General features: G+C 37.2%; 1 protein-coding gene across 1 annotated transcript in view; it reads right to left on the bottom strand.

Moving 5' to 3' along the window:
• The window catches only part of LOC121073924 (serine/threonine-protein kinase TNNI3K), an 89,040-nt gene that overhangs the window by 26,820 nt on the left and 37,050 nt on the right, over positions 1 to 25,170 (bottom strand). The window contains exons 10-19 of the mRNA XM_040565498.1: positions 23,324 to 23,468; positions 23,128 to 23,232; positions 22,403 to 22,497; positions 21,618 to 21,767; positions 19,136 to 19,222; positions 17,165 to 17,221; positions 16,246 to 16,338; positions 16,102 to 16,159; positions 15,797 to 15,991; positions 15,348 to 15,452 (exon numbers count right to left, since the gene is read on the bottom strand). Coding sequence (XP_040421432.1) covers positions 15,348 to 15,452; positions 15,797 to 15,991; positions 16,102 to 16,159; positions 16,246 to 16,338; positions 17,165 to 17,221; positions 19,136 to 19,222; positions 21,618 to 21,767; positions 22,403 to 22,497; positions 23,128 to 23,232; positions 23,324 to 23,468 — 1,090 coding nt within the window. The remainder of the gene's footprint in view (positions 1 to 15,347; positions 15,453 to 15,796; positions 15,992 to 16,101; positions 16,160 to 16,245; positions 16,339 to 17,164; positions 17,222 to 19,135; positions 19,223 to 21,617; positions 21,768 to 22,402; positions 22,498 to 23,127; positions 23,233 to 23,323; positions 23,469 to 25,170) is intronic.

The raw sequence follows: 25,170 nt of genomic DNA, 5'->3' as shown, positions 1-25,170 counted from the left end.
TGTGTGAGGACTGCACTGTTGACTTCAGCTTGTTCCCTGCATTTGTTTACCTCATCTCCATGTACTACAACTAGAACTGACTGTGCACAGTGGAGAATGCCCAGGATTTCAGGCATAGCCTAGGAGAAGCTGATGTACACTTCTGCTAAATGAATTGAGGACAGCAAGAAATCCCAGGAAAATATGATGTTTATATGTTAGGCATACATATTAAGTATTTATCTCAATATAAATCTTCATCTTTGCCCCAGTTTCTGGAGTTAGAGAGGAGGAAATAAATGCAGGAAAACTTCTGTTTGGTCAGCACTTGTACGACTTGTTTGTCAGGGCACCTGAGATCAAAGAAATTATTTATCTAAGATAATTAGTTGTGCTGGCACATAGAGAAGTGTTTTAGTTTTAGTGAAATATTTGAAACCATAGCAACTGCAAGCCTCAGTGAATGTAAAGGATTGGATAACGAGAACTTTAACTGACTGTTGGCAGAGATCTATTTGGAAGCTTAGAGTTAAGCCTACTGGATTTATCTTAAAACTACTAGAACTGACGAGTTGAATTAGGAGATTTGTGTGGTGGTTTAAATCCATTTATTGAGGGTAATGTGAAGAAAATTCAGCTTTATTTACATATTATTTGTTCAAAGACAGTGATGGAAATGGATATCTGGAAGGAAACGTAACCCTACATATGTATCCATCCTATCAATCCTGAAATGGCTAATATTTGCATTTACAGATTAAGGTCTTTAGGGACTACTCCAACCTTCTACGTAACAAAGGCCATTCAACCCCTCTGAATTCTTGATTCAGTTTAAGAACTGTGGCTGACCCAGATGATATGTTTTGAAAAAAGAAGACGCATTCCTCATTGGTGAGACAACTACACTGAAGGGGTCAAAAGGCTTTTTGACTGAACTGGCACAACCATCTAAATGGTTATAGCATAGCCTACGTTACCGAAATGTAAACCTTTCTGAAAGGCTTTTAGCTTGCCCTATTACATGTGCCCAGCACACGCATTAAGTTTGTAACTCAGTAATATCTGCAACAGATGTGTTATCACAATGATCTGTGAAACAAACTTCCTCTAATTGACTCTGGTCACAAAGTACTGAAGGCTCATGCAGAATGCATATAGTCTTTCATGCAATCTTACTTACACAGAGAGGCTACCAGATTAAAAAATACTCCAAAAGTTTTGTCATCTTCTCAAAACCTAACTCATACAACTTCCTAGGAAGAACACAACAACAGCACAGCAATAACAAGAAGTTAAATGAGTTCTTGCTAATTTTTCTGCTATCTGCTCAGATTTATCCATAAGATGCATATGTTTGTTAGAGTTATTAACAAAAGGACACTGGGATGGAGACATTTGCAGGAAGTTGATAGTATAGAGACCAGGTTAATGTCACAAAGAAAATTAAACCTAAAGTTCTTGCAAATAAACTCATTTCCAACAGCAGGCTAGAAAATAAACCCAGGTATCTCGGGAATTTTTCAAGATTTCAACTTTTGTTTTTGTCCTGAATTAAGAAAATTAAGATGGAAATGAGACATTTAATAACGTGCTGTGCAAGAAAAAAAACTGTTTCCTGCACACCTGTAAATACCTAAATAATAAATAATGATTAAAGTGTTCCAGTCTGCCTTTACCCTCCATGCTGGCACATGTTACAAATTACAATAAACCCTAGAAGCTTACATTCTTCAACTAGCAAAAACACCACGTATCAAAAGGAACATTCCCAGCGGAATTGCAATAAACTTCATGCATTACAGAAAACAAACAAAGAAACCAACCCCTCCCTCCCCAACTTCTTTGGTAGAATATAGTTCAGATGGAAAGTTTCCACAGTCCTGATCTAGGCTTATATGCAGACTGGTCACTAGAGGGAGATGCAATGCACAATTTGTAAGCATGTGACATTACCTCTGAATTTTCTTATACTGTGGATCTCTGTGATATGGATCAATTATACCCTTTGGTAACACCTATTTTAGTTTAAATGCACATGTTCATTCTGGAGAGATAATTTAAATGACATTTATTTTGCCAATACTAAGAAGTGCTGTATAGAGAAAAAGAACAAAATATGGGCAATGTTGGAATAGGTAGTATTATCTTTTTGCTGACTCTGTTATCTTACATAGCATTACAATTTAAGATAGTTTCATTTGTTGCTTGTGCTTGTCAATATATTGTGGAACTAAACCACTAAAGAATAATAGCCTTTATCAGGTATATATCCTTTTTTTTTTTTTTTTTAAATCTTATTTTATTTCTTGTATCCAATCCTTAATAGCCCCAAAAGGGAAAATGAAAGACAATAAAAGGAGAGATCGTTTTCCCTTCTCTCAGTCTTTTAATCCCAAGAGAATGGCAATGAGTATTAAATCAAATCATATTTTTTGACACTCTTGGTTACATCTCCCAAAGACAGACATAGTCCTTGGTCTTTTAGAAGAGACTATTGGTTTTAAGAGCAGTGTGACGCTGTAGATATAGCTTAGTGAATCTTCAAACATAAATCTTGAAAATCTATCTTTCTCCTAATACTGGCCCCCATTTCATGGCTTTTGTCTGAACTGTGGAATTTGAAGTTTGCACTTGCAGCCCAGAAAGCCAACTGTATCCTGGGCTGCATCAAAAGAAGCATGGCCAGCTGGTGAGGGAGGTGATTCTCCCCCTCTATTCTGCTCTTGTGAGTAGCTCTCCATCTGGGGCACTGTGTTCAGCTCTGGGGCCTCCAGCACAAGGAGGACATGGAAGTATTAGAACACGTCCAAAGGAGGGCCACAAAAATGATCAAGGGGCTGGGGCACCTCTCCTAAAAGAACAGGCTGAGGGAGTTGGGGTTGTTCAGCTTGGAGAAGGCTCCAGGGAGACGTTACAGTGGCCTTCCAGTACCTAAAGGGGGCTACAGGAAAGCTGGGGAGGGACTCATTGTCAGGGAGTGTAGGGACAGGACAAGGGGTAATGGCTTTAAACTAAAAGAGGGTAGGTTTAGAGTAGATATAAAGAAGAAATTCTTTCTTATAAAGAAGAAAGTCTTTCTTTTATCTCTCAGCATGCAAGCATCTCGTCATGCAACAAACTAACAAACTAGACAGGGATTGTTAGGATAATTCATTCAGTCCCCAAGCACTGAATAAACACCTATATACATGTTTATACAATTATGGGCTTCTGTGAATCCATAAATGCCTTTCAGATGCATTTATTTTCTTCTTCTTCATAATATATTGAATATACAAAATGATGTGTCATTTTACTACATTGCTTACTTACCTTTGACAGCATATGGTTATCAAAACAGAAGTGTTCCCTCCCTGTATACAAATACATTTTAGCTACTCATGCTCAGAACTGGCTGTAGAAAGACTCCTATTTTCATAGGTGTGTAGCACATTTGAGCACTTTTCCAGAGGGTAGCTAACTAACAACAAAGAACTAGTTTCTCTCTCTTGGTTTTGCAGGCTGGAAATGCCAGGCCAGTGATCGCAAGCAGGTCTCTCTCAGAACTGAGAGGATGCCTTCAGAATAACAGAATCTCATCACAATTTAAGCACTACTGTTTCAGATATGCTGTGTTAAGAAAACTATGGTTATGGAATAATAAAAGATATCTGCATGCTTAGAATTTCAGTATTTTCATATTGCCATCCACCTGGACTACAGGACTTTCACTTGGGAAAACTCCTAGTGTGACTCAAGTCCACGACATTCGATGGAGTTGTTTATGATTTGGAAAGCTGAACACAAACATGTAACATTTATTTAATACAATGAAATTGCAGTCACTAGGAAGTTAGGAACATAAGCATACTCACAGCACCATGCAACTTCAAATTAGAGTTTAGGATTACGATTTAGGATTAGTGGCTGAAAACCTAAGGTGAGCTAGGAGGAAAATGCAAAGCTTTTCTAAAGAGACAAAGAACACTAAATAGCCTTTTTGGAAGGCACCTACTTAATATTAAGAGAATAAAAGTTTTATGATAATCCAAGAGAATGTGAAGAGGCCAGTTGATAGAAGTTGATAGATGTAAGGCAATTCCAACTTTTTAAGTGCAGATAAACTATCAAAAGATTAATAAATTATTTGTTCCTTGAAATCTCGAATACATAATGGCATTCCAAGTGAAATACATGCATTAGTCAACCAAACTTACAGCCTACATTATAGATATCAGACTATGAAGTGGTTGGTTGTGACAGCAGAGGACTAGGTTTGTTGACTCACATAATATCTCTCAGTCCTAAACTGAGTGATGACTAAATGATTCTTTTTGGTCTTATTATTTACAGAGCAGGATGAAAAAAAGACTATGTATGGTGTTTGAAAATACCTCCCAACTGAGAAAAATGATGTTCTTTGACTCCTGTATGTGTAGAAACAGGCTATTTTGAATCTTTTTTTTTTTTTTTTTTTTTTTCCCTAGGCATCAGTATTATTTCAGATTCATGTCTTGTTCAACATGACACTCTCAACTGAAGGTTTTTTTAGAAAAGAAGCTGAACTGTAGGATAGTTGATGACAGTTTGGAAAGCCATAGTTTCAAGTCAATACATTGTGAAAAATAAGGGACAATAGTTTTCAACTAGGATAGCATCTAGTTATACTAAAAGGTAATCTGATTCACTTCACTGTATTTTCAGCTTTTGAGATCCTTTATTCTTAACCTCACAGTGGATCTGTTGTGAACTTCACAACATCTGTGTGAAGTTATAAATGGTTGTATCCTGCAATGGGCATTGATTTCAGAGGATATTACTCTACACAAACTTCTTATGTGAGCTGTAGTACATATTGATTTCATCAGTGTCCAAATTACTTTTCTTGTAATATTGACTTTTTTTTTTTTTTTCCCAAAAGGAAATATGTGTGTGCAGAACAGTCTTAACATTAGAAAGTCTGGCTTTCAAATCAGTTAAAAGCATTTCTGTGCTGCCCTTTTATACCCTTAAAAATGTTTCTGAATCACATGTTGCCATGTGTACTGTATGTAGCAGAGAAAGCTGGCTAAATAAATCATATGAGCCAATAACTATCATTTGATTCACGTACAGTTCACCACGTACACCAAGTTCTCACGTACACCTGTGAACTAAGGTTTCCAACACCTCTCAAAAGTACACTGCTTTTTTCAAAAGTGAATGTGTAGAAATACAGATTTAAAATCTCTACTATGATTCCCTGCTCTCTCTTCCATTTTTAGAAATATAAACCCCATAAGACTGGTGCAGCATAGATATAAATGCAATTTCAAAATGCTGAAATAATGTTTGAACCGAGAAAGGATTTCTCAGTTCCTTTCAGGGCTCAAGACAGATGATATTACCAAATTATGAATGATCTGGCAGGGGTCATGCAAGAGGGCCCATGAAGGGGGCCCTCTGGTGCTGCGCCTGTCTGAGTGAACACAGACGGGCATTATTTTCCCTGTGGCAGACTGGGTAGCTCTGGGTCAGTGTGTGCATTGGTACAATTCTGCTTTCAATGCACTCTGCCCTATCAGCAAACTTCTTAGCACAGATACAGCACTGCAGGCATTCTTCATTTCCAGCAAGCTCAAAGCAGACACAAAGTCATGCCTGTCTACACCTGCAGGCAGGCATGTCTAGAACACTTCCAAAGCAGGTCTTTGCTTTCCTAAAACCCATAACTGGATTCTATTTTCCTCCACTGAATACACTGTCTCTTGACCTTCCCTCTCCCCCTTTCCCTCCTGTCCATTCTCCCATCTGATCGCAAGGATCGTAGGCCAGCTACAGCAAAGGCTGCTTCTCAGTGTGACTGGAGAGAATGGGATGGCTCCTTTGTATTCTTTTCTATTTTTCTGGTGCTTCACTAAGTTTCATTCAAGGTAAACACGTGGCTGTCACCAAAGCTGGATTTTAACAGGTAGTTATACCTCTTTTCTTTGTAGGGAGATGCAGCAAAAGCAAGGTGGCTGGCCAGAACAGCCTGTATTTTATTGCAAATGCGCAGGTGCTTCATCGGGTATTTTAAAAGGAAATGTTCCAACAAAGACCTCCTAACATGAATAACACCCAGCACAGGACTCTCAGTCACACTGTCCTGAAGCTGGCATGCTCTCTCTTTTCTTGATGCAACATATGGCAGCAACAACTCTCCTGGGCATGTGGCCAGATGCAGCTTGTGAGAAGGGTGAACTAGGGAAACTGGTGGCACGCAGACCAACAGAGTACTGAAGAAGCCCAGTGTCGCAAAATCAGGTCACTGAGCGGGGACCTGGAGCCAAAGGTACCGACAAGACATGCTTTTCTCAGCTGCACCCTCCCCTGCTCTGTCCCTAACACTCCCTTCACCAGGCAGCGAGACCCAGGGCTCTTCAAGCACTTGGGAAAAGACACCCGCATGGTCTGATCAGGGTGCTAGACTGGAGGGTTTCCTGGCACTGACAGTGTGCATGGACAAAGGCAGGCCTTCTGTGTGGACTGGAGACAGCCTTAGAACTGATTTCCTCAGACGGCAGAGGCTGGGGCATACCACTGGTGGTGGGACCTGTGCCTTTCTGAATGTGTGTTTTCAAAACACCAACATAATGACAGAGACAGGTGTACTCTATCAGTCAGTACAAAAAGAAGTGACCATATGCTCACTGACGAGCATGGTTACAGTTTAGGATATATGGGAAAGCTAACACTTATTTTTGGGTTCTCTAAAAGGCTCAATGGAATCCATTTATTGTGAATTCCATTTCACAGAACAGCAACAATGAATCAAAATTCATTATTATGCTAGAAGGATGTCTGGAGATGTAAGCTTTTCTTTCAAAAATTGAAAAAGTTTTATTTTCCTGGGAGAGACTTTGTAGTATGCATGTAAAATAGCAAATGGAAGGCAAACTTGTGAAGAACAGGTACTAAAAATTAATAATACTGAAGCTTTGATTATTTTTCTTTGATTGTTTCTGTGGTTGATCAAGATAAAGCACTGCCAGCAGCCAAATGAAAAAAAAAAAAAAGGAACTTAATGCATATTCCACACAAAACATTACATTTATCACAGTTTGGTCAACTCATGTATGTCAACGTTTTGTAGAGTCAGTAACACTGAAGTGACTATTTTATATGCAGCATGAATTAGGATTATTTAACATGTGCTTGTGACATTTTAATCTGCAGAGAAGGATCCACATGCTTCGGAGGTAAAATATCATTAAATGGGGGAGTTTGGGAGAGTGAGAGCCACACAACAGAGTCAGTGCTGCATGCAGATTTTTGCACACAGCCTGCCCTGAGCTGCATGAGTCCAGCACCGGGAGAAGGTCCCTTGTGTCCCGTGCAGTGGAACTGCACCAGTCTTTAATCCTAACAGACCTGCAGCTTAGGGGATCGTCTGTACTTTTCCAAGCAGCTCAGATATAGTCTGAAATTTGTTCAATATCACTTATTCTAGGAGAAAATGGAAATCCTGAGGTTTTACACACACATTCACTTGTTTTTTGAACCACTTTGATACTATCATAGAATGAAAATACATATTACAGCAGGGACAAGATGTGCCATAAATATTAGCAACCAGAAAAGCTGAAAAGAGGTGGAATAACATCTCCTCACTTCTATACTTAACTGGGTTTTAAAAAAAAAAAAGGTGATTCTGTGCCTTATACAGAAACTTGATGAGAGAGGAAGCTGTTAAAAGAAACTGGGAAGGTGAACTATTGCCACAGTTTCAAATCCTTTGGGATTTGTAAAGAGTCAAGCTCAGGGACAAAACAAAATACTTGCCAAATAAATGTTTGCTAATTAAATATTTGCTAATGAAAGGCATGTACCATATCTAAGATCCAGTACAAGAATATGTATCATGACAATGAAGGCAAGATTTCTTTTGCCTTTTGTAAAATGCTTCTTAGCAGGAAAAGTGTGTATATAGAGTACTGAAAATTGATTTACTGATCAGGGAAGCTATTCCAATTGATTTAATTTTTCAGCAAAGAACACACGAGAGGAAGCAGAAAAACACCAATTACATGCTACCAAATAAAAGAGAAAGGCTTAGAAACTAGCATCACAGATTTTCAAAAAAACTGAGAACATGGGGAAAGATTCACAAAATGCTTTAGCAAGGTGAAAAAAAATTACCACATAATTTTTACATAAAAGTGTATGAATGTGGATGCAACAATGCTTACATGATATTCATCAAAATGTTGACCGAACGAAGTAAAATCATGAGAGTGAAAAGTATACGAAAAAAAGAAATGAAAAAGCTGGCAGACATGATGAAGGGAAAATGAAAGTAATGTTGATGGTCTCAACAAAAAAAGTGTAATTTGACCATATTAGAGCTGTAGCTATGAGCAAGAACAGTTAGATGAGGAATACAAATTCTACCAAATCATAGTTTTTAGGACAGATAAAACTTAAGCTCTCCCAGCCAGGACTTCCACAAATCAGTATCTTTAAGATTTCTAGTTTCACTTGAACTCAAACCTCAGGATAATAAATTTAATTACAAAAATGTAATGGTTACAGTGTAACCACGACTCTCATCATTTATATTAAATCTGATTTTAACTTCCATATATATTTTCTATCAAAAATATTTAAGCAATTTTAGTATGACATGTGGAATTGTTTTGAGACCCCCACCAGATAGCAAATAAAAACATTAATCAAATGTAAGGCTAACTAGAGAGACTCTCAAATGTTGTACCCTTGCTTGAATGTAGGCACATGAATCATGCAAAAGTACAAACTTTTCTGTGGCCTCAGTTTAAATTTGGCCTCTGTCAGTAGCAACAAATATTATCACGATTTCTTGATGGGAAGAAAATGTGTTGAGCCGTAGCTCCAACTTCAATCTTTTCAAGGACTGTATAGGCTTTGAATAAACCCAGCCTGACAATAAGCTCAGTCAAGACCTGGTTTGACAGTTTTTGTGGAGAAGCCAAGAAATCAATAAACAGACCCTCTCACCCTGTCTTTACATGGCATACATAAGTGCTTCTAACAAAACAATGCTGAAATGCCCATCTTGGTGCTGAGTGTATGAACATATCTGAAAGCAGGCGGTAGTCTCCAGCAGGAGTTTGTCAGGCCATTACCTCCAGTGAACACTGTACTTACCAATTTTTCTAAGGTAAAAACATATAACCCACAGAAATAAGGTTTAGAAGATTCAGCTCACAAACACTATTGTTACCTCAATGGCACTTGGAAATTTGAAAACCACAGATGATGCAAAAGGAACTCTGTTTTGAGAAATGCAGGAAGATAAATTTGATCTGAGCTGACAGAAGGTTAATAATGAGTTCGGGAGAATCACAATTAATTGTCTTCTGTTAAGGCCACACACAGTTTGAAACGGTGAGACCAAGCATCGTTCTCTTCATGAAGCAGAGGAAAGAAAAAAAGATGAAAGAATCAAAGTGCGTAATTGCCCTGGCTTTTACAAAAGCAAGTAGTTCTGCGAGCCTGGCAGATACAATTTCTCTTTCTAAGGGCAAGAGACAGAGAAAGAATATTCAGTGCATGTTCCTTTCCCAAAGAACAGGGCCATGAAAAGATCCTTCTACCTTTAATACACTGTAGGTTTAATGAAAGGCAACTGCTATTTTAAGGTTTTAAGGGGATTTTATAACAAAGAGGAGTTGCAGACACCATCCCCATTACCACCAGGCTTCCATCCTCTCTTTCATCTTTCTCACTAAGCCAGCTCTTAGAAACTTTTACAGATAGTTACAGCCATCAAATGAAGGTTAGTTTCTCAAAGGCTTAGTCCAACTATGTCCAGCTGTTATGGCTTAAATTAAATTGATACTAAAATAGTCTTTTATTATTATTATTATTATTATTATTAAAGTGCTATAATCATTGTGACTACAATCGCTCACCGCTATAAGACTTGATTTACGTAGTAATAAGCTGATAGATGCCACCATTTCTGATAGCTGTCAGAACTTCTTTTCCAAAGCTGGAAAGCAAAATAAAACTCCCAATTATTCTTAAAACAGCAGAAGTATAACCCCTTTTCCAGGGTAGAGACATGAAAGATTCGTTTTCTTCTCTGTTCCATCAAGCCATGTTGCAGATTCATTTAATTCATTATGTGCATTGCATTAGATTTCAGAACTCACATAGAGGGTTACAAGCTATATGAAAATGAAAGGTAAAAAAAAAACATATGGCTTCTGAGAAGCCACTGGCAAAACTTAACACGAAAGGGTCAGATTTTCATTCTTGGTCTTTCTGTTCAGTTATCATAAAGATTTTCATCTAGTAATTGTGTCTGTGGGCTGACTGGGACTCATGCTGAAAACATGACTTCTGCTCTTACACTAAAAAGTTTCAAAAGTTAAGCTACTCTCAGCGCTGTACATCAGCTACACTGATGTCCTTATAGCAATTTATCTTTTGACCCTTACAAATGTGATCTGGAATAAGTTCTGTTAGGCAATGATATACTTTTGGGCTCTCTAGTGAGACACTTTTGTGTGTGTGTGGAAAACATTATTTAAAAATCCTTTTGTGCAGAAGCAGTTTTCTAACAGACAGTAGTGACAAGGCATAACACTGAACCATAAGGTTTGAATCTTTTGCAGTCCTGAGAGAGTTACTTAGACTGTAGCATTCAGATGTGGGGATTTTGGCTTGTGCCATGATAGAGACAAGAAGCCCAGCTCCAAAAGAAAGCATCTCACTCTGAGCTCCAAAGTTTGATGGCCTGAAAGTAAACTATGAAAGTATTATGGTTATATGAAGGAGACACAGTAAGAAAGTAGATGTGTAAAGTCAGAGATAGTGGCATGACAAGAAGGAATCTTGAGTGTTAGGAGGAGGACATCGACGCTATGCAGTGGAGAATCTAGGTATATGGTATTTTATAGGTACATAAAGGAAAAAATAAAAATAAGGTAGTAAGAAGCCATTCTTCTAGCTGGTCATTTTTGCAGGTTGATATCCAGGTTGCTTTGTGCACAGCAACTTCTAGCGAATCCACCTTTTACTTTAAAGATTGGACACTCATTAAGGCCTGAACCAGCTTTTTTCTTTAACTTTTTCAAAAGTCTCTAGGACTGGTGGAGCCGCCTTGATGTTATAAACAGCTATATTTTTTTGAGAAAAAAGTTTAATGTAGATAACATCTGTCCAGTGCCAAGCTCTTCTTCACTCAACAGGAAGTTTATAATATCAGCAGTTTCTCTTTCCCCTTAGTCCAGACTTTGTCATACGAGGTGGGCTAGGATCCATTTGCCAAAGGGCGCATAGTTAGAAACTGTTAGCATTCCTGACTTGGGCCCAAATTGAAGAACTGAAAACTCCTCTTAATACTGAGGACTTAGATGGGATACCTTGTAAAAGAAAATGATGACAATTAAAAGGCAGGAAATTGTTCAGACCATTGTGCAGACATCCCGTGGGAGAGCAAAGCCCAAAAATTCCCTGTCAGAATACTTTTTTATTAGAAGACTAGCAGAACTAAGAAGCATGTTTTGTTATTAGCAAAAGGAGGCATTTTTACGTAAAAATCTCACAATTCAATACAGTTAGGTATTTCACCATCCTTCACTATAATATGCACGTCATGATACTATTTTCATAGCTAGGAAAGCAAGAAGAGACCTTCTGAGAACTCAGGTATCAGCAAAGATAAATGAAGGAGTGCACAGACCTGCAGTAGATCTTAGCTCTTACAAGTGATCCAATCATAGATGTTTTTAATTGTAACAAATATATCAAATAAACCAATAAACAGTGATATAAACTGGTAATTATGGGGAAATATTTAAAGTAAAGAAAAAAAGACAAAACAAACAATGGGAGGGAAATCAAGTAATGAAAGAAAATGACTGTTATTTGAAAGCACTGTGCTATGCTATAAATAAACTGAGAATTCTCAAGTGGAAAAATAAAAACCACAACAACTCCAAAATAACCAAACAGATTGAAAAACTATTTGCATCCATCTTTCCAAAACAGTAGAAGAAAGTATATGCCTTAATGGGAAATCCAAACAACAAGACAGAAACAAGTGAATTGTGTCCAGTATTTCATCATCTCTGTTATAACAAAGATAGTCTCCAAAATGCCAAACTGTCAGGACTGAGCATTCTCTATATTAAGGAGAAGCAGCAAGACTGGGAGACAGAAACTGACGAAACATTAGTTGACTTTATCAAAAGCTGACTTAATTCAGGACATACCCCTGAAAACTAGAAAACAATGATATAAGGAACTGGTAACACAACAAGAAATAAGAGACTAGATGGTAATCTGCCAGCTGTGGAGAAGATATTTGAAGCTGTTAAGAAGATCAAGAGGTGCAACATTTCCTTTAGTAAAAGCACCACCTGGTTAAGAGCAGCCAACAGGTGCAGGGAGGGAACATACTTGGGCTCACCATTTTTTTTTTTTTAAATTTTTATTTTTTGGATTCTCTCAGCATGTCACTGTCAGGGCAGATATAAATGTGGCAGAGTGGACAGCCTGTCCACTTACTGCCTGTCTTTGCTCCGAAGGTGAAGGCATGATCTGAGAAGTTTCTGACTGCCAGATTACACTGCAGAACGACCAAATACTGCTCAGCTGGTAAAACAAAGATGGAGGATTTTCACCTGGATCAGCATTGCACTGACAGCCTGTGCTTGAGACAGGCATTATTTACAAATGTAATCACGAATACACTTTGTTCTATCCCTTGTAAGATTTCCCTGAAACCTGAATTCCTCCTTAACTGGTCAGACTTGTTTCCTGCAAAACTTTGCAGCCAAATCATTTGATAATTGTAATCAGTTCAAAATGCATTGAAAGAGAATTCAAAGTGCACTTTAGAGTTTGACTGTCCCAGTGTATCCTGCTAATTCATGAAAATGTGTGAATAAGTGATTTTTGTGGACTGTTTCGTTTTGCATTGACTCAGAACATTTTATGGAGCATAACCTCATTGAATAAAAATGGGGAGCAGATAATTCTCAACAGAATTACACTTGTTTATGTGATGAAACATTCAATTTTTATTTTTTATTTTTTTTTAGAATTAAATTCTTAGTTTCACTTAAAAAGTTAGAAGTAAAAATTAAAAGAATAGCAAGAATAGAAAAAATATTTAAATTGTCAAAATAAAGCATTTCAAAGGCCTCTAAAATGTAGGTTTAGACTTTCTTAGGCTACAAGAATTTTGATAATTGACATAGCTTTGAAAGTGTTCAGTCAATCAAAGCAACGTATAAAATAAAATTTGACAAATTTTATGTAGCTCTGTTACAGTAAAATTGCAGAATATGGTTTATACTAATATACTTCTATTAGGTCTCCATATAGTCAGTATATACCGATAAATAAATCAGGTCATCAATATTCTCCTAAACATCATATGAACATCATATCCATACAGAAACACCATATCTGCACATCTAAATCAAGTAATTGGGTGTGTAATTGGCAATGGTTACAAGAGGTTAATTTCTGTTTAACTTCTTCAGTATGCAGGGATGTTTTTTTCTTTCATAACCACAAATAGAGATATTTCATTTAATAAAGGGACCTCAAGAGCATTTTTAGAAGTACTGTTTTGAACCAAAATTTCTTGGGGACTGAGAGAAAATTCAGCTAGGCATAATATAATCATTATATATATGCCTGGCTCTCAAATTTCTCACAATGGGCCCCTGCAAGAGACAGGATACCAAGTGAGGTCAGCTTTGGCTTGCATGTCTATGACTGTTCTTATATACAGGTCTATTCTCTCTCTTCCTCCCTCCCCCCTCCCCGGTATTCATGTCATGCTTTAAATCTCAAGAAAACTCCCATTTATAAAGGACAAATGTATTTGTCCTTCAAATATGTAACCATTTGAAGTCCCTTAATTTATAGGTGTCCTTTGTAGTGTTGTCACTGTAGGTACACTTGAAGCAAGAAAACTGAACCTTTCATGTATGAAGGCCATGTTCTTCTCTTGAAGATGCCAATACCAATGTACAGAAAATGGCTTGCTGTCTCTTTTATATCTTTCCTTCACAAATTGATACCAGAACCCTGAGCTAGGCATAGTCTCACAATCAGTTTACTTTTTCACTCAGCAAGGGAAAAATTAATCTCCTTTTCCCCCCAAAATGAGTGTATTTCACAAGAAATTTTTCAATGCACCTTTCAATATTGCTAGGAAATGAAAACTTGGAGCAAGACATGGGCAAATGTTCTTCATTGTATCATCATAACCCTATAGGACCAATCACTTGAGGTACAAACAAAATGAACACTTCTTAATTCTATTTAAAACAAGCAGTAAAACAAATGGCAAATGAAGAAAGGTATGTCTGATACTGAAGAAAACCCATTTTGTAACTCAATTCATCCTACTTCTTAAAAAATTATTCCCGTAGAACTTTCTTGTCACAGTGATCATATATATACTTGAAGGAGCTGTTTGCAAACAACCTGTGGCTAAAAAGTGCAACAGCTGTTCAGCACTAACTTCTTTGTCTAGTTGCTTTTCTTGATATATGCCTATAGGTAATTTTGATTAGTCTGCTCCCAAAGCAGAATTTAGCACAGAATGGCTAGTTTAAGTGAATTCTGGTATAGACATAACACAAGGAAATTCCACTCAGTAGAAATGTTTCTTGTTTCTAAGAAATATTGAACATCAGTGGGCCAAATGTAAGAAGATAGTTTTTTGTTTGTTTGTTTTTAACAGTTGCATCCTTCAGTGAAAATTACAGTTCAGTAAATGTGTCTCATGAAGTTTGCATAAAAACAGTGAGTATTTTTCAAATCAGTTTCACTTCCAGAGGGAAATCTGGATAACTGACTCAGGCAGACTCCCTTGTCAGTCTAGACTGACTCTAATGTAGACTACCTAATGTAACAGTGCGAGTATAAGCATTAGGCAGTTAATCTAAACTAGTGACAATAGGCTAGTGACTATTTTAAATTAGGTCCCAAATTATTAGAGGGGTAATTGGTGAAATGAATCATATAATTCCTTGGATTCCAAATATACACTGGGAGGATATACCACATTGCATAAATTGTAAAAAGGCAATCCTGCGTGATTAATATATACAAATAGAATGTAAATAGTTCGCAATTTCAGATAAGAAATCTGTCAATTAATTATTAGCATGAAATTGACTACTATGTGTCAAGTCATTCAAGTAAAATGTATTAAAGCCTCCGGTAAATGTGAAAGTATCATGTCCCATTTACCCAGTCCAACTGATGCAAGCAGACCCTCCTCCAAGCTCCACCAGTTTTAATGAGATACCACACAGTTACAAGAGTCTGCAAGCATAGGTGAGACTGTAGACCATTGCTGTTGCTTTGAAGCTTCATATTCCCTGAATTTTAGAATAAAGAAAGACACTTACCTGTTCAAATCACGATGTATGATTGGTTGTGTGAGATTGTGGAGGTACTCCATACCTTTAGCTACATCTACAGCAATGATTAATTTAGACTGCAGATCGAGAGTTCTATATATTGAAAAAAAATATAGTATTACTCAAAGTTAATAAACAGACAAAAATAAATGTAAATATCTGTAAATCCTAGAACCTTTAATGTTGTTTTGAATACAAAATAATATTATATAATCTGTGTACTGTAAATGTATAGAATATAACAAAATGACTATGTTTTTTTTGATTAGTTATTAATTTCCCTTGTGCACCCAATAATCGGAATCAAAGCCAATTTTTTTCTATTGTGTTCCTTTTACTATTGTTTTGTAGTGAAATGATTAGCATTCACATCGGTACAAATTTACTTGTCTTTCAAATTCTGTACCACAAGCCCTAGCAAAGACCAAGTGTAATACCTCTTCTGTTCATGAAGCAGGGAGAAGAGTGATCCTCCAGAAATATACTGAGTGACTATTGCAAACTGACTTGGGTCATCTAAACAAGCTCCAACAAACTGGATGACACATGGATGATTCAGTCGACAGAGAATGGAAACTTCACGGCAAAACATGTCCACATCAGATTTGGAGCAGTAGGTATTGGCTCGGTAGCTTAGAATTTACATGAGACAAAATTAAGACAAAAACATAATAAAATCATTATGAAAATACTTCAAACTAAGTCATCAACCAAGTGGAATGGAAAAGGCTGGCAAGCTTACCGTTTAATTGCTACAATTTTATTTCTGCATCGTCCCTTATATACTTTTCCAAAAGACCCTAAAATAATTTAAAATAAATATGATAATAAGATATTTCTTATGAACATCAGACATTTAAAATGGAGGCATTCTTATTTCTGGTACCTGAGCCAATAATCTCATGGAACTCAATTTCAGAGAGCTGAAGATGGAAGTGTGATGGCAAACCGGCACGGAGGAGAAGAACATCTGCCTTTTCTGCAAAAGAAAGCAGTTATCTTATTGGTAAAATGCAGGGTCACACAGAAGTACAGAATACAAGAATTTAACTTCACAAAACCATTACAAAGTAAAAACTGATTTTCCTCCTGTAAAGTGGTTGCCTGGTAATCCTATTCCTTTTTCTTTCAAAATAAACCCCAATAACAAATAAATAATTGCAACATTACAGATGCCTTGGGCCTTCTTGGGTTTAAAATCTTACATACATACAGAATCTGAATTTTGCAACTTAATTTAGTTAACAAACATCTCTCTCTTGTAAATCTATTTGGCTTATTACTATAAAGTTCATCAGAATATTTCTCAGTGGAACATTTCAGTGCTGCTATGTAAAGGATATAAGGATTTGATTAAACCCAGACTGACCACTTGAAATAGAAAATTGAAAGGACCACCAAAAGTGAAATATTTTGAAGTACAGATATTCATCTGAATGTTTTATCTACAGGTGTTTCAGAATAAAGCAATTTATTCATGGATGTGTGTGTATTTCATAAGTACTAATTCACAACCCTTTCTCCTAAAAACCAAAAAAATATACATTTTAAAGAAAATGAAAGTAAGATGCATAGAGGAATTATCATGCTGTTGAGCACCTCTGCAGACACCAAGAAGAAACATTTCAACATAATTGTTTCCTGAAATTATCCTAGGGAGATATAGCTACTGCTTATGCACAACACTACATTTTTGAATGAAAAGAAATCCAGGAATAATGAATCTTGTGTGGTACATTTAGGCTGAAAAACACCTTGGGTAGCAGAGTATAAAACTCTGAGTTTTCCCTTGCCATTGAGAATACCTTTAGTCATGCTTTTAATTTTTCCTAGAGGGGATGGAACTGACACATAGGAACCATCTGAAATAAAAGAACAGAATGAGTTTTATGGAATTCAAAGATAGTATAAGCATACTGATAAGTATACAGATAAATTAACAAGTCAATGATTGCTTAAAGAACAACAAGAACAATAAAACCAACACCAGGATGAACATACATATAAGTATTCACAAACAAAAGATTGTGGCATGTTATATTGCTGCATTGGTCAAAGAGAAGCTTGACATGAGCTGGCAATGTGTGCTTGCAGCCCAGAAAGCCAACTGTATCCTGGGCTGCATCAAAAGAAGCATGGCCAGCTGGTGAGGGAGGTGATTCTCCCCCTCTATTCTGCTCTTGTGAGTAGCTCTCCATCTGGGGCACTGTGTTCAGCTCTGGGGCCTCCAGCACAAGGAGGACATGGAAGTATTAGAACACGTCCAAAGGAGGGCCACAAAAATGATCAAGGGGCTGGGGCACCTCTCCTAAAAGAACAGGCTGAGGGAGTTGGGGTTGTTCAGCTTGGAGAAGGCTCCAGGGAGACGTTACAGTGGCCTTCCAGTACCTAAAGGGGGCTACAGGAAAGCTGGGGAGGGACTCATTGTCAGGGAGTGTAGGGACAGGACAAGGGGGAATGACTTTAAACTAAAAGAGGGTAAGTTTAGATTAGATAGAAGAAATTCTTTACTCAGAGGGCGATGAGGCACTGGCAGAGGTTGCCCAGAGAAGTTGTGGATGTCTCACTCCTGGAAGTATTCAAGACCAGGTTGGATGGGGCTTTGAGCAACCTGGTCTAGGGAAAGGTGTCCCTGCCCATGGCAGTGGGTTGGAATTAGATGATCTTTAGGGTCCCTTCCAAAGCAAACCATTCTAAGATTCTTGAATGTGATTTGTTTATAGCTTCACTAAACTCTGTAGAACAATATTGAATTTCACTAATGTTAAGAAGGGCCAATGTAGCGTTTTATATCATATTTTGTAAAGGTACTCAGATCATATTAATAAATTCTGACAATTGGGCTGCCAGTAAATTGGTCTGTTCAGCTCACTAAGTAGATGTTTCAAAAGACCTCAGCTTTGTGTACCAAAAATTTCATCTTGTTTTTCTACTTAAATGGGAGCTGAATTCTTTTTAACAGTCAACATTAAAAGTCCCTCTGGATGTTTTAATGCCAAAATGGATCTCCAATGCATGAATAAACTTGGTCCTCTAAAGATTTACATGAACTTGATATGTACAAAACCTAAACCTGGAACAAGTTAAACTACTCTGTAGATATGGAAAGGTAGGAAGGAGAATGATCCTGTTGCTGACTGTCGGGTTCTTCCTATTTACGTGACAGGAAGTCAATGACCTGGACAAGCTGCAATGTATAACATATTTACCTTCTCCATAGGAACATTCTCAAAACGCTGTAAAATGTTTTATCTATCTGCTTGAATTAATATTCTTCTTGCCACTTGCCATACAGATGCCAATACAAATGAGTAATTTTGTAGCAAAAAAGGATAACTAATTCTTCCCAAGAGTGAATTAGATATCTAAAGATATTAAAAAATATGAAAGGGACTGAGCATGGAAATATATTGAATGTCAGTAATCAAAGAAACATCAGAGGTAGACAACAAAAAGAGAATGGCTAAACAAGGTATTAAGGATGTAAAAAGCTATGAGTAATGATTACTAGGAAATGATCATCTCACAGCTTTTAGTTTTTCTTCCTAGCGAGGAATAGAAAGTGACAATTCTATTTTCAGATAAAGGAAGAATTTTGACAGAAAAAGGGGATATATGATACGTGGAAAATGGGGATTCTCATGACACTAGTTTTCTTTGTGCCACACAGAATAGATCCAATGCTCCTTCACATTGGTGGAACACTCCCAGAGACTCCCAGTGGTCTTTGGATCAGACCATTCGATTAGCAATTAAAGTAATTGCTCAGACCATACCTCCCCCAGGCTGTGAATATTCATTACATGGTGATTCATCTTGAGGTCGTTTATAATGCTTCAGAAGGGTCACAATGGCATCATGACCTAAAGAAAGAGGGAATATAGTATTTGTAGGTAAACTCAATAGTCACTTTAAAAATCAATTTATATAAAATCAGGGGATTAAAAGAAAAAAAAAGAACTGTGTCTCTGAAACATGTAAGCAAGGATGCAGCAATGCTAATCTAAAATTTAATATAATTTTTAACTACAGAAATACTGGGAAAATACCTACCAATAAAAACAAGCATATTATTTTGAGTTCATCTAATACTAACGTGATACATGGCAATAGAAGAAAAAAAACTGCTACAGAAATATATAAATGGAGGTTGATCATAGTCTTCAAGAAGCCTTAGAAGGGAAACCAATGCCTGAAAATATTTCAGTTATGGTGTTTTAAACTGGACAAAATGTTTACACTATATTGCTGTAGACAGTTGCTATACTCATCATTCTTCTTGTAAAGAACCAGAGGTCTGTGTGCACACAATATACTCAGTCTCTCAGATGTCTGATGTACAAAACTCTGCTTGGTAATGCTCAAAAATCCTTTCTAAGCCTTTCAAAGCTCTCTTTTTATTTATTTATTTTTCTACAGTATTTTTCGTACAGAATATTTTGCCAATATCATGTTTTTGAAAGGCCCTTAAAGTCTACTGTTTTACTTCATTACAATCATTCTCATAATAAATAGTACTGCAATGATTTGGAGGATGGGGGAATGTCCCAGAGTCCTCCAAATTTAACTTGTATTTTTCCCCATCCCCTAGAAAACATACAGAAAAAACAGCATTTTGGAGTTCTTGTTTTGTGCTCACTGTAAAGGGCTGGGCTCAGCATTGCTTATTCATACACACAAGCTAATAGGAAATGTTCCTGATTGCTGCTTACAAATATGAGAGCAGGCAAGAAGAAAAAGACCTCATGCTTTTGCAATAAGGTCGTGATGCTTTGATCATGTACCAAATGCTGTCTTTAATTTCAATAGCTCTTGCAGCTCCATTTAATTGGAGCAGTTTCCTGCCTGCTCAGTGACAAAGCAGAAAAGGTAGGTAAGCCTTTTTTTTTTTTTCCCCTCTCATTCTGTTATTAGAAACTATCTTCTCCAGGAAAGATGTTCTGCTGGCTCAGTATACTGCTAGGAACATGAGCTCACACCAAAGAGTGTCAGAAGAGGAATACTTCTCTAAAACATAGGAAATTAAATCAAGGACAGGTTTCTACAGATAACAGCTTTATGGACATCCAAACTCATAGGATGCTTGAGATAAATGTTTGAAGTGTTATTGATTAAATTAACATAAATGCTAGCCCGAAGATGGAAACTTCGTCACCAAAGCAATTAAGAGACTACTTAAATATCCTTTCACAGTCCATAAGCATGGCAATGCCAGGAATAATAAACTGCAGGGTAGTCCACATAAATACATGGCTGTTGAGTAGTCATGGGAGTCCTTCATAAACTGCCCCAACATGGGTCCGTAACACGGGGTCCATCCATCAGGAGCAAACTGCTCCAACCCAGTTTCCCCATGGGCAGCAGCTCCCCCAGACCCGAGCTCTGGCCCGGGGCCTCCTCCTGCAGGGGCTCTCCATGGGCCACAGCCTCCTCCAGGCCACATCCACCTGCTCCACCAGGGGCTCCTCCATGGGCTGCAGCGTGAGATCTGCTCCGCCGTGGGACACCATGGCCTGCAAAGGATCCTCTGCTCTGGCACCTGGAGCAGCCCTTCCCCTCCTTCACTGACCTTGGTGTTTGTGGGATTGTTTCTCTCATGTTTTTCTTGCTCTACTCTCACTGCTGTTGTGCAGCAGGTTTTCCCTTTTCTTTATTTTGCTCTCCCAGAGGCACAACCAGCATTGCTTATTGGCTCAACTCTTGGCAGCAGTGGGTCCCTTTTGGAGCTGGCTAGACCTGGCTCTTTTCTGACATTGGGCAGCTCTTGGTGTCTTCTCACAGAGGCCACTCCTGCAGATCATCCTGCTACCCATCCCTTGCCACATAAACCCAACACACTGTGCAGCTGACATATGGACAGTATACCAGGAACCATGGAAAATGCTCTGCTTTGATCCATATTTGCAAGAACTGAAGATTGCTAACTCTGATGTGTTGTTCCTTTTAATGCCTCCTTCATTAATAAAATTAAAGGTCTTCATGTATGTCCCAGCAGCCTTTCTGAACAGGCTCTGTTTCCTGTTTTAGCAGCACACAAATACTTCTGTCCTTGACTTTGTGTTGAAGTAAATTCATGTTCAACAGAATATCTGGGAAGATAAAAATAAGGGCTTGTTTTTATAACCCTTCATGCCATGAACTAGAAAGCAGATGGTGAGAGCTCTCAGTCTACAGGGACTGAAGGGTTATTTTGTGCTTTTATCTCCTGCCTATACTGTTCCTATGAATTTTGTAGTGAAAACCAGAAAATTGAAATACCTTTCTCATAAGCCCACATCAAACAGGTCTGCTCATCCTTTTCTCCACTGGACCTGCTGGGATCACAAGCTACCAGATTCATATCAGCTCCATTATCCAGTAAAAACTGTACTAGACGAATATGACCATGATAGCAAGCACAGTGTAATCCTAGAACATCAGAGAAGCATGGTAAGCACAACTGTCAGAACACCATAATAGGACTTGCAGCAACACCTACAAAGAACAAACTAATTTGCCTGATAAAGGAATATATTATGAAACAAAAACCCGAGGCAGGAGATGGAAAAATAATGCTGCAAGAACCAATCTATTGCCTGCTATACAACATGTCAGCATTTACTCTACCACCTACAAATCACATTTAACAACTTTGCATTCGAGGAAAAACAAGTAGAAGTAAAGAAGCCTTTTTTTTTTTTCTTTTCCTGTAGTAGAGACATGGAGGCATGCAGCCCTTTAGACACTATATCCTCTATGCACCGTCCCTAGCAGAATAATACTTAGGCCCAATTCTTAGACCTGCTTAGAAGTCCAGCTATGGGAGAATCACTTTACATCAGGTTTTACTAGTCATATACAAGCTGGCATATCCTCACTGAACTCTTAGCATTTTTAAGCCTGTTTGAAAATATATTTAAAAAAAATTCAGATCTCTCTGAGAGGTAATTGGATGCTGATCATTGAATTACCATGTTAGTTACCTTGGAAATCCTGAGTGTGTATGGCAATTTTTTTTTGGTGCTGGTATATGCACTAATACACAATAAAGATGAGGATGTTACCTGTATGTCCATCTCTTCCCTGGTGATTTATGCTTACAACATTCTGGTCAAGAAGAAATTTTACAAGTTCTACGTTCTTTCCATAGGTACAAGCACTGCAAAAGTGAAAGGAAAAGTGAATGCTACAGTCCATGAGAGGACAAATACTTTGTGTAGCCAAAGATTTAAAAAGAATTACAAAGAGATAAAAATGGCGTAACAGAATAAAGGATCTTTAGAAATGCAAATGCATGATTAATCCACCAAAGCAAATATGTTCATGTCTGTTGTTTCATGAGCATTCTAATTATTCTTCTATAAATTAATAAAATCTGCTTTTCAGAGTTCTCTTAAATAACACTTTGCAGTCTCACAGCATTGTAACCAAACTGTGTTCTACCACCTCATTTCTAGGTTAGAACATCTAGAATCCAGAAGGTTTCTGGGCAGAACTCCAGTCAGCTTCCAAACTGGACAGAAAGAGAAACTATTATTCATACAGATGTTGGTGGACCTGATGCCCTTCCTACATTTCCTTCTCTGCCTTGTTCCTTCTCCTTGATCACAGTCTGGTTGTACCTCTTAATCCATGTCCTCTCCTGTATGTCAAGATATAAACGTAATATCCATGTTGAGCTCACTACTTTGTTCTTCACCTGGCTGGTGAGATGCTTGTTATTTCAGGTGTTGCACTGCACGCATCTATAAGCGCTATTCTATTGATAATGGTATTTTAAATATCTCACCTGTGGAAAGCCGTTTCACTGAATATATTTTCTTTAGTGAGACTTTCTGTTCCTGAGAGCTGAATTATTTCCTTTACAACTTCAAACTTTCCACTGTAACAAGCACTGAAGATGAAGTCAGTAAAGAGTTGTTAACAATGCCAACTTTTTAATTAGGCCCAAGCTATGTAAAACAGAGCTTCTCCACATGACTCACAGATGTAAAGGTGTGTCTCCATAGATATTAACCACATGTGGTTGAACTTCAAAACTGCTCTGGAGTAAGAATTTTACAATTTCATGGTGTCCAAATCGACAGCAGAAGTGCAGAGGAACATGATCTTCGTTGTCCTGAGCATTCACTGTCATTTGAGCCAGAAAGAGACCAAAGAAAATATTTTATACTTAATATAACTTGTTCTGAATATTCAATAATACTTTATCTATATTGCATATACATTATGAAAATATCTTCTACTAAAATATTATTATTTTTCTTTAAATTTGAAATTTCTGTGAGCTGCATTAATTGGGATCATCTATACTACCTTGTCTAGACCATTTTTTGGACCAAAGTTATATAACTGCTTTTTTCCAGTAACAGATGTATTGGATATTTTCATGTAGCTTTCCAGGAATTAAACAAGGATTACGTATCACCTGTAGACAGAACAACTGTTGTTGTACGTAGTACAATGTTAACTAAAAGTAAGATTCATAGTTACTCTATGTAAGAAAGCTACCCACTGAAGTTTTTTCAACTGAATGGAACAACAGCTGTTAATTAAAAATACTACGATGAAACATACGTCCTTGGTGCTCTTATGAGAGGAAAATGCACTTGTTTTTAAGGACTCTGTTATCTTTGAGTGTCACCAGTAGAATAAAAGAATAAAATCAGATATACAGTGACAAAAAATACCTTAAAAATAAAGGAGACACAATAGGATATTTTTTTCATAGACACAATTAAAATATAAATGCATAAAACGCAAAAGAGGAAGGGGAGAATTCATTCAAATTTCTGGATTTCCAACATTTCCATTTTGCTCAGTATTTAATTTCCCCTCCAAAGATGATTATATATGTGTGCTGGATATTTAAAATGACAGAAGTGTTCTTTTACATAGCATTAAACTATATATTAGAATGGGCAAAACTAGAGTTATTGAATATTTCTTATAGGCAGGAACGGTATTTGTCTCTGTAGAACATATTTTCACATGTAAAATAAAAAACGTGCAATACAGAGGTCTTCCTCTTTTAAGATAAATGCCCTTCCAGCACTTTAAATCACAAAATCATGCATTCTGTACATTGTACATGACTTATCATAAAATAGAAGGTAAAATTATTTGTACTAAATTGCTGAATACCTATTCTTGTATCCTTCTAGCTGCAAAAACAGTTGCTTTAATCACCACACAACAGAATAAGACTAAAAGCAAAAGAAAACTGAAATTAATTCATTCTAAATAACTCTCGATTAAGCATAAATTCTCAGACATTTTGGGGGCACTAGATGGGTTGTTGTAGGATAGATAACATTAGCAAGCCATGAGAGAATTAAAAAAAAAATTAATCAGTTCAATTAGCTTTCAGTCAGACCAAGACTCCTTCTTGAAGGTTTGGGTCCTGGTTCAGCAAAGCTCTTGGATACCTACCAGTAAGTAATCCGTTAGATTAAAATGTTTCAGTTATAACACAGAAGCAGAACCACATTTCTGAAACCATCTAATTTTGACTGATGTTATTTTAGCATAACAAACACAAATCCTACACACCTATTATGAATATCTGTTTTAAAATAATTCTGTAATAGAATAACATAAACATAATTATAGGAAATAGTTATTATCAAGTGAGTAGTGTGAGACTCTGGCTGTATGCATACCAATGAATTAAACATGACAGGGAACATTCCTGGCTCTGAGGCCAGCTGTCACAGAACTGCTGCTATCTACCAGTTGTACCGAATCATTTTAAGGGTAGTTGCATGCAGCCTGCCTGCTGGGGAGCAGTCCCTTGAAGCTCCTCAACTCAGGTGGGAATTGTTTGAGACTT

Source organism: Cygnus olor, chromosome 8 (assembly GCF_009769625.2).
Source record: "Cygnus olor isolate bCygOlo1 chromosome 8, bCygOlo1.pri.v2, whole genome shotgun sequence".
NCBI classification, from domain to species: Eukaryota; Metazoa; Chordata; class Aves; order Anseriformes; family Anatidae; genus Cygnus; species Cygnus olor.
This window is presented reverse-complemented; position numbering and strand designations above follow the sequence as displayed.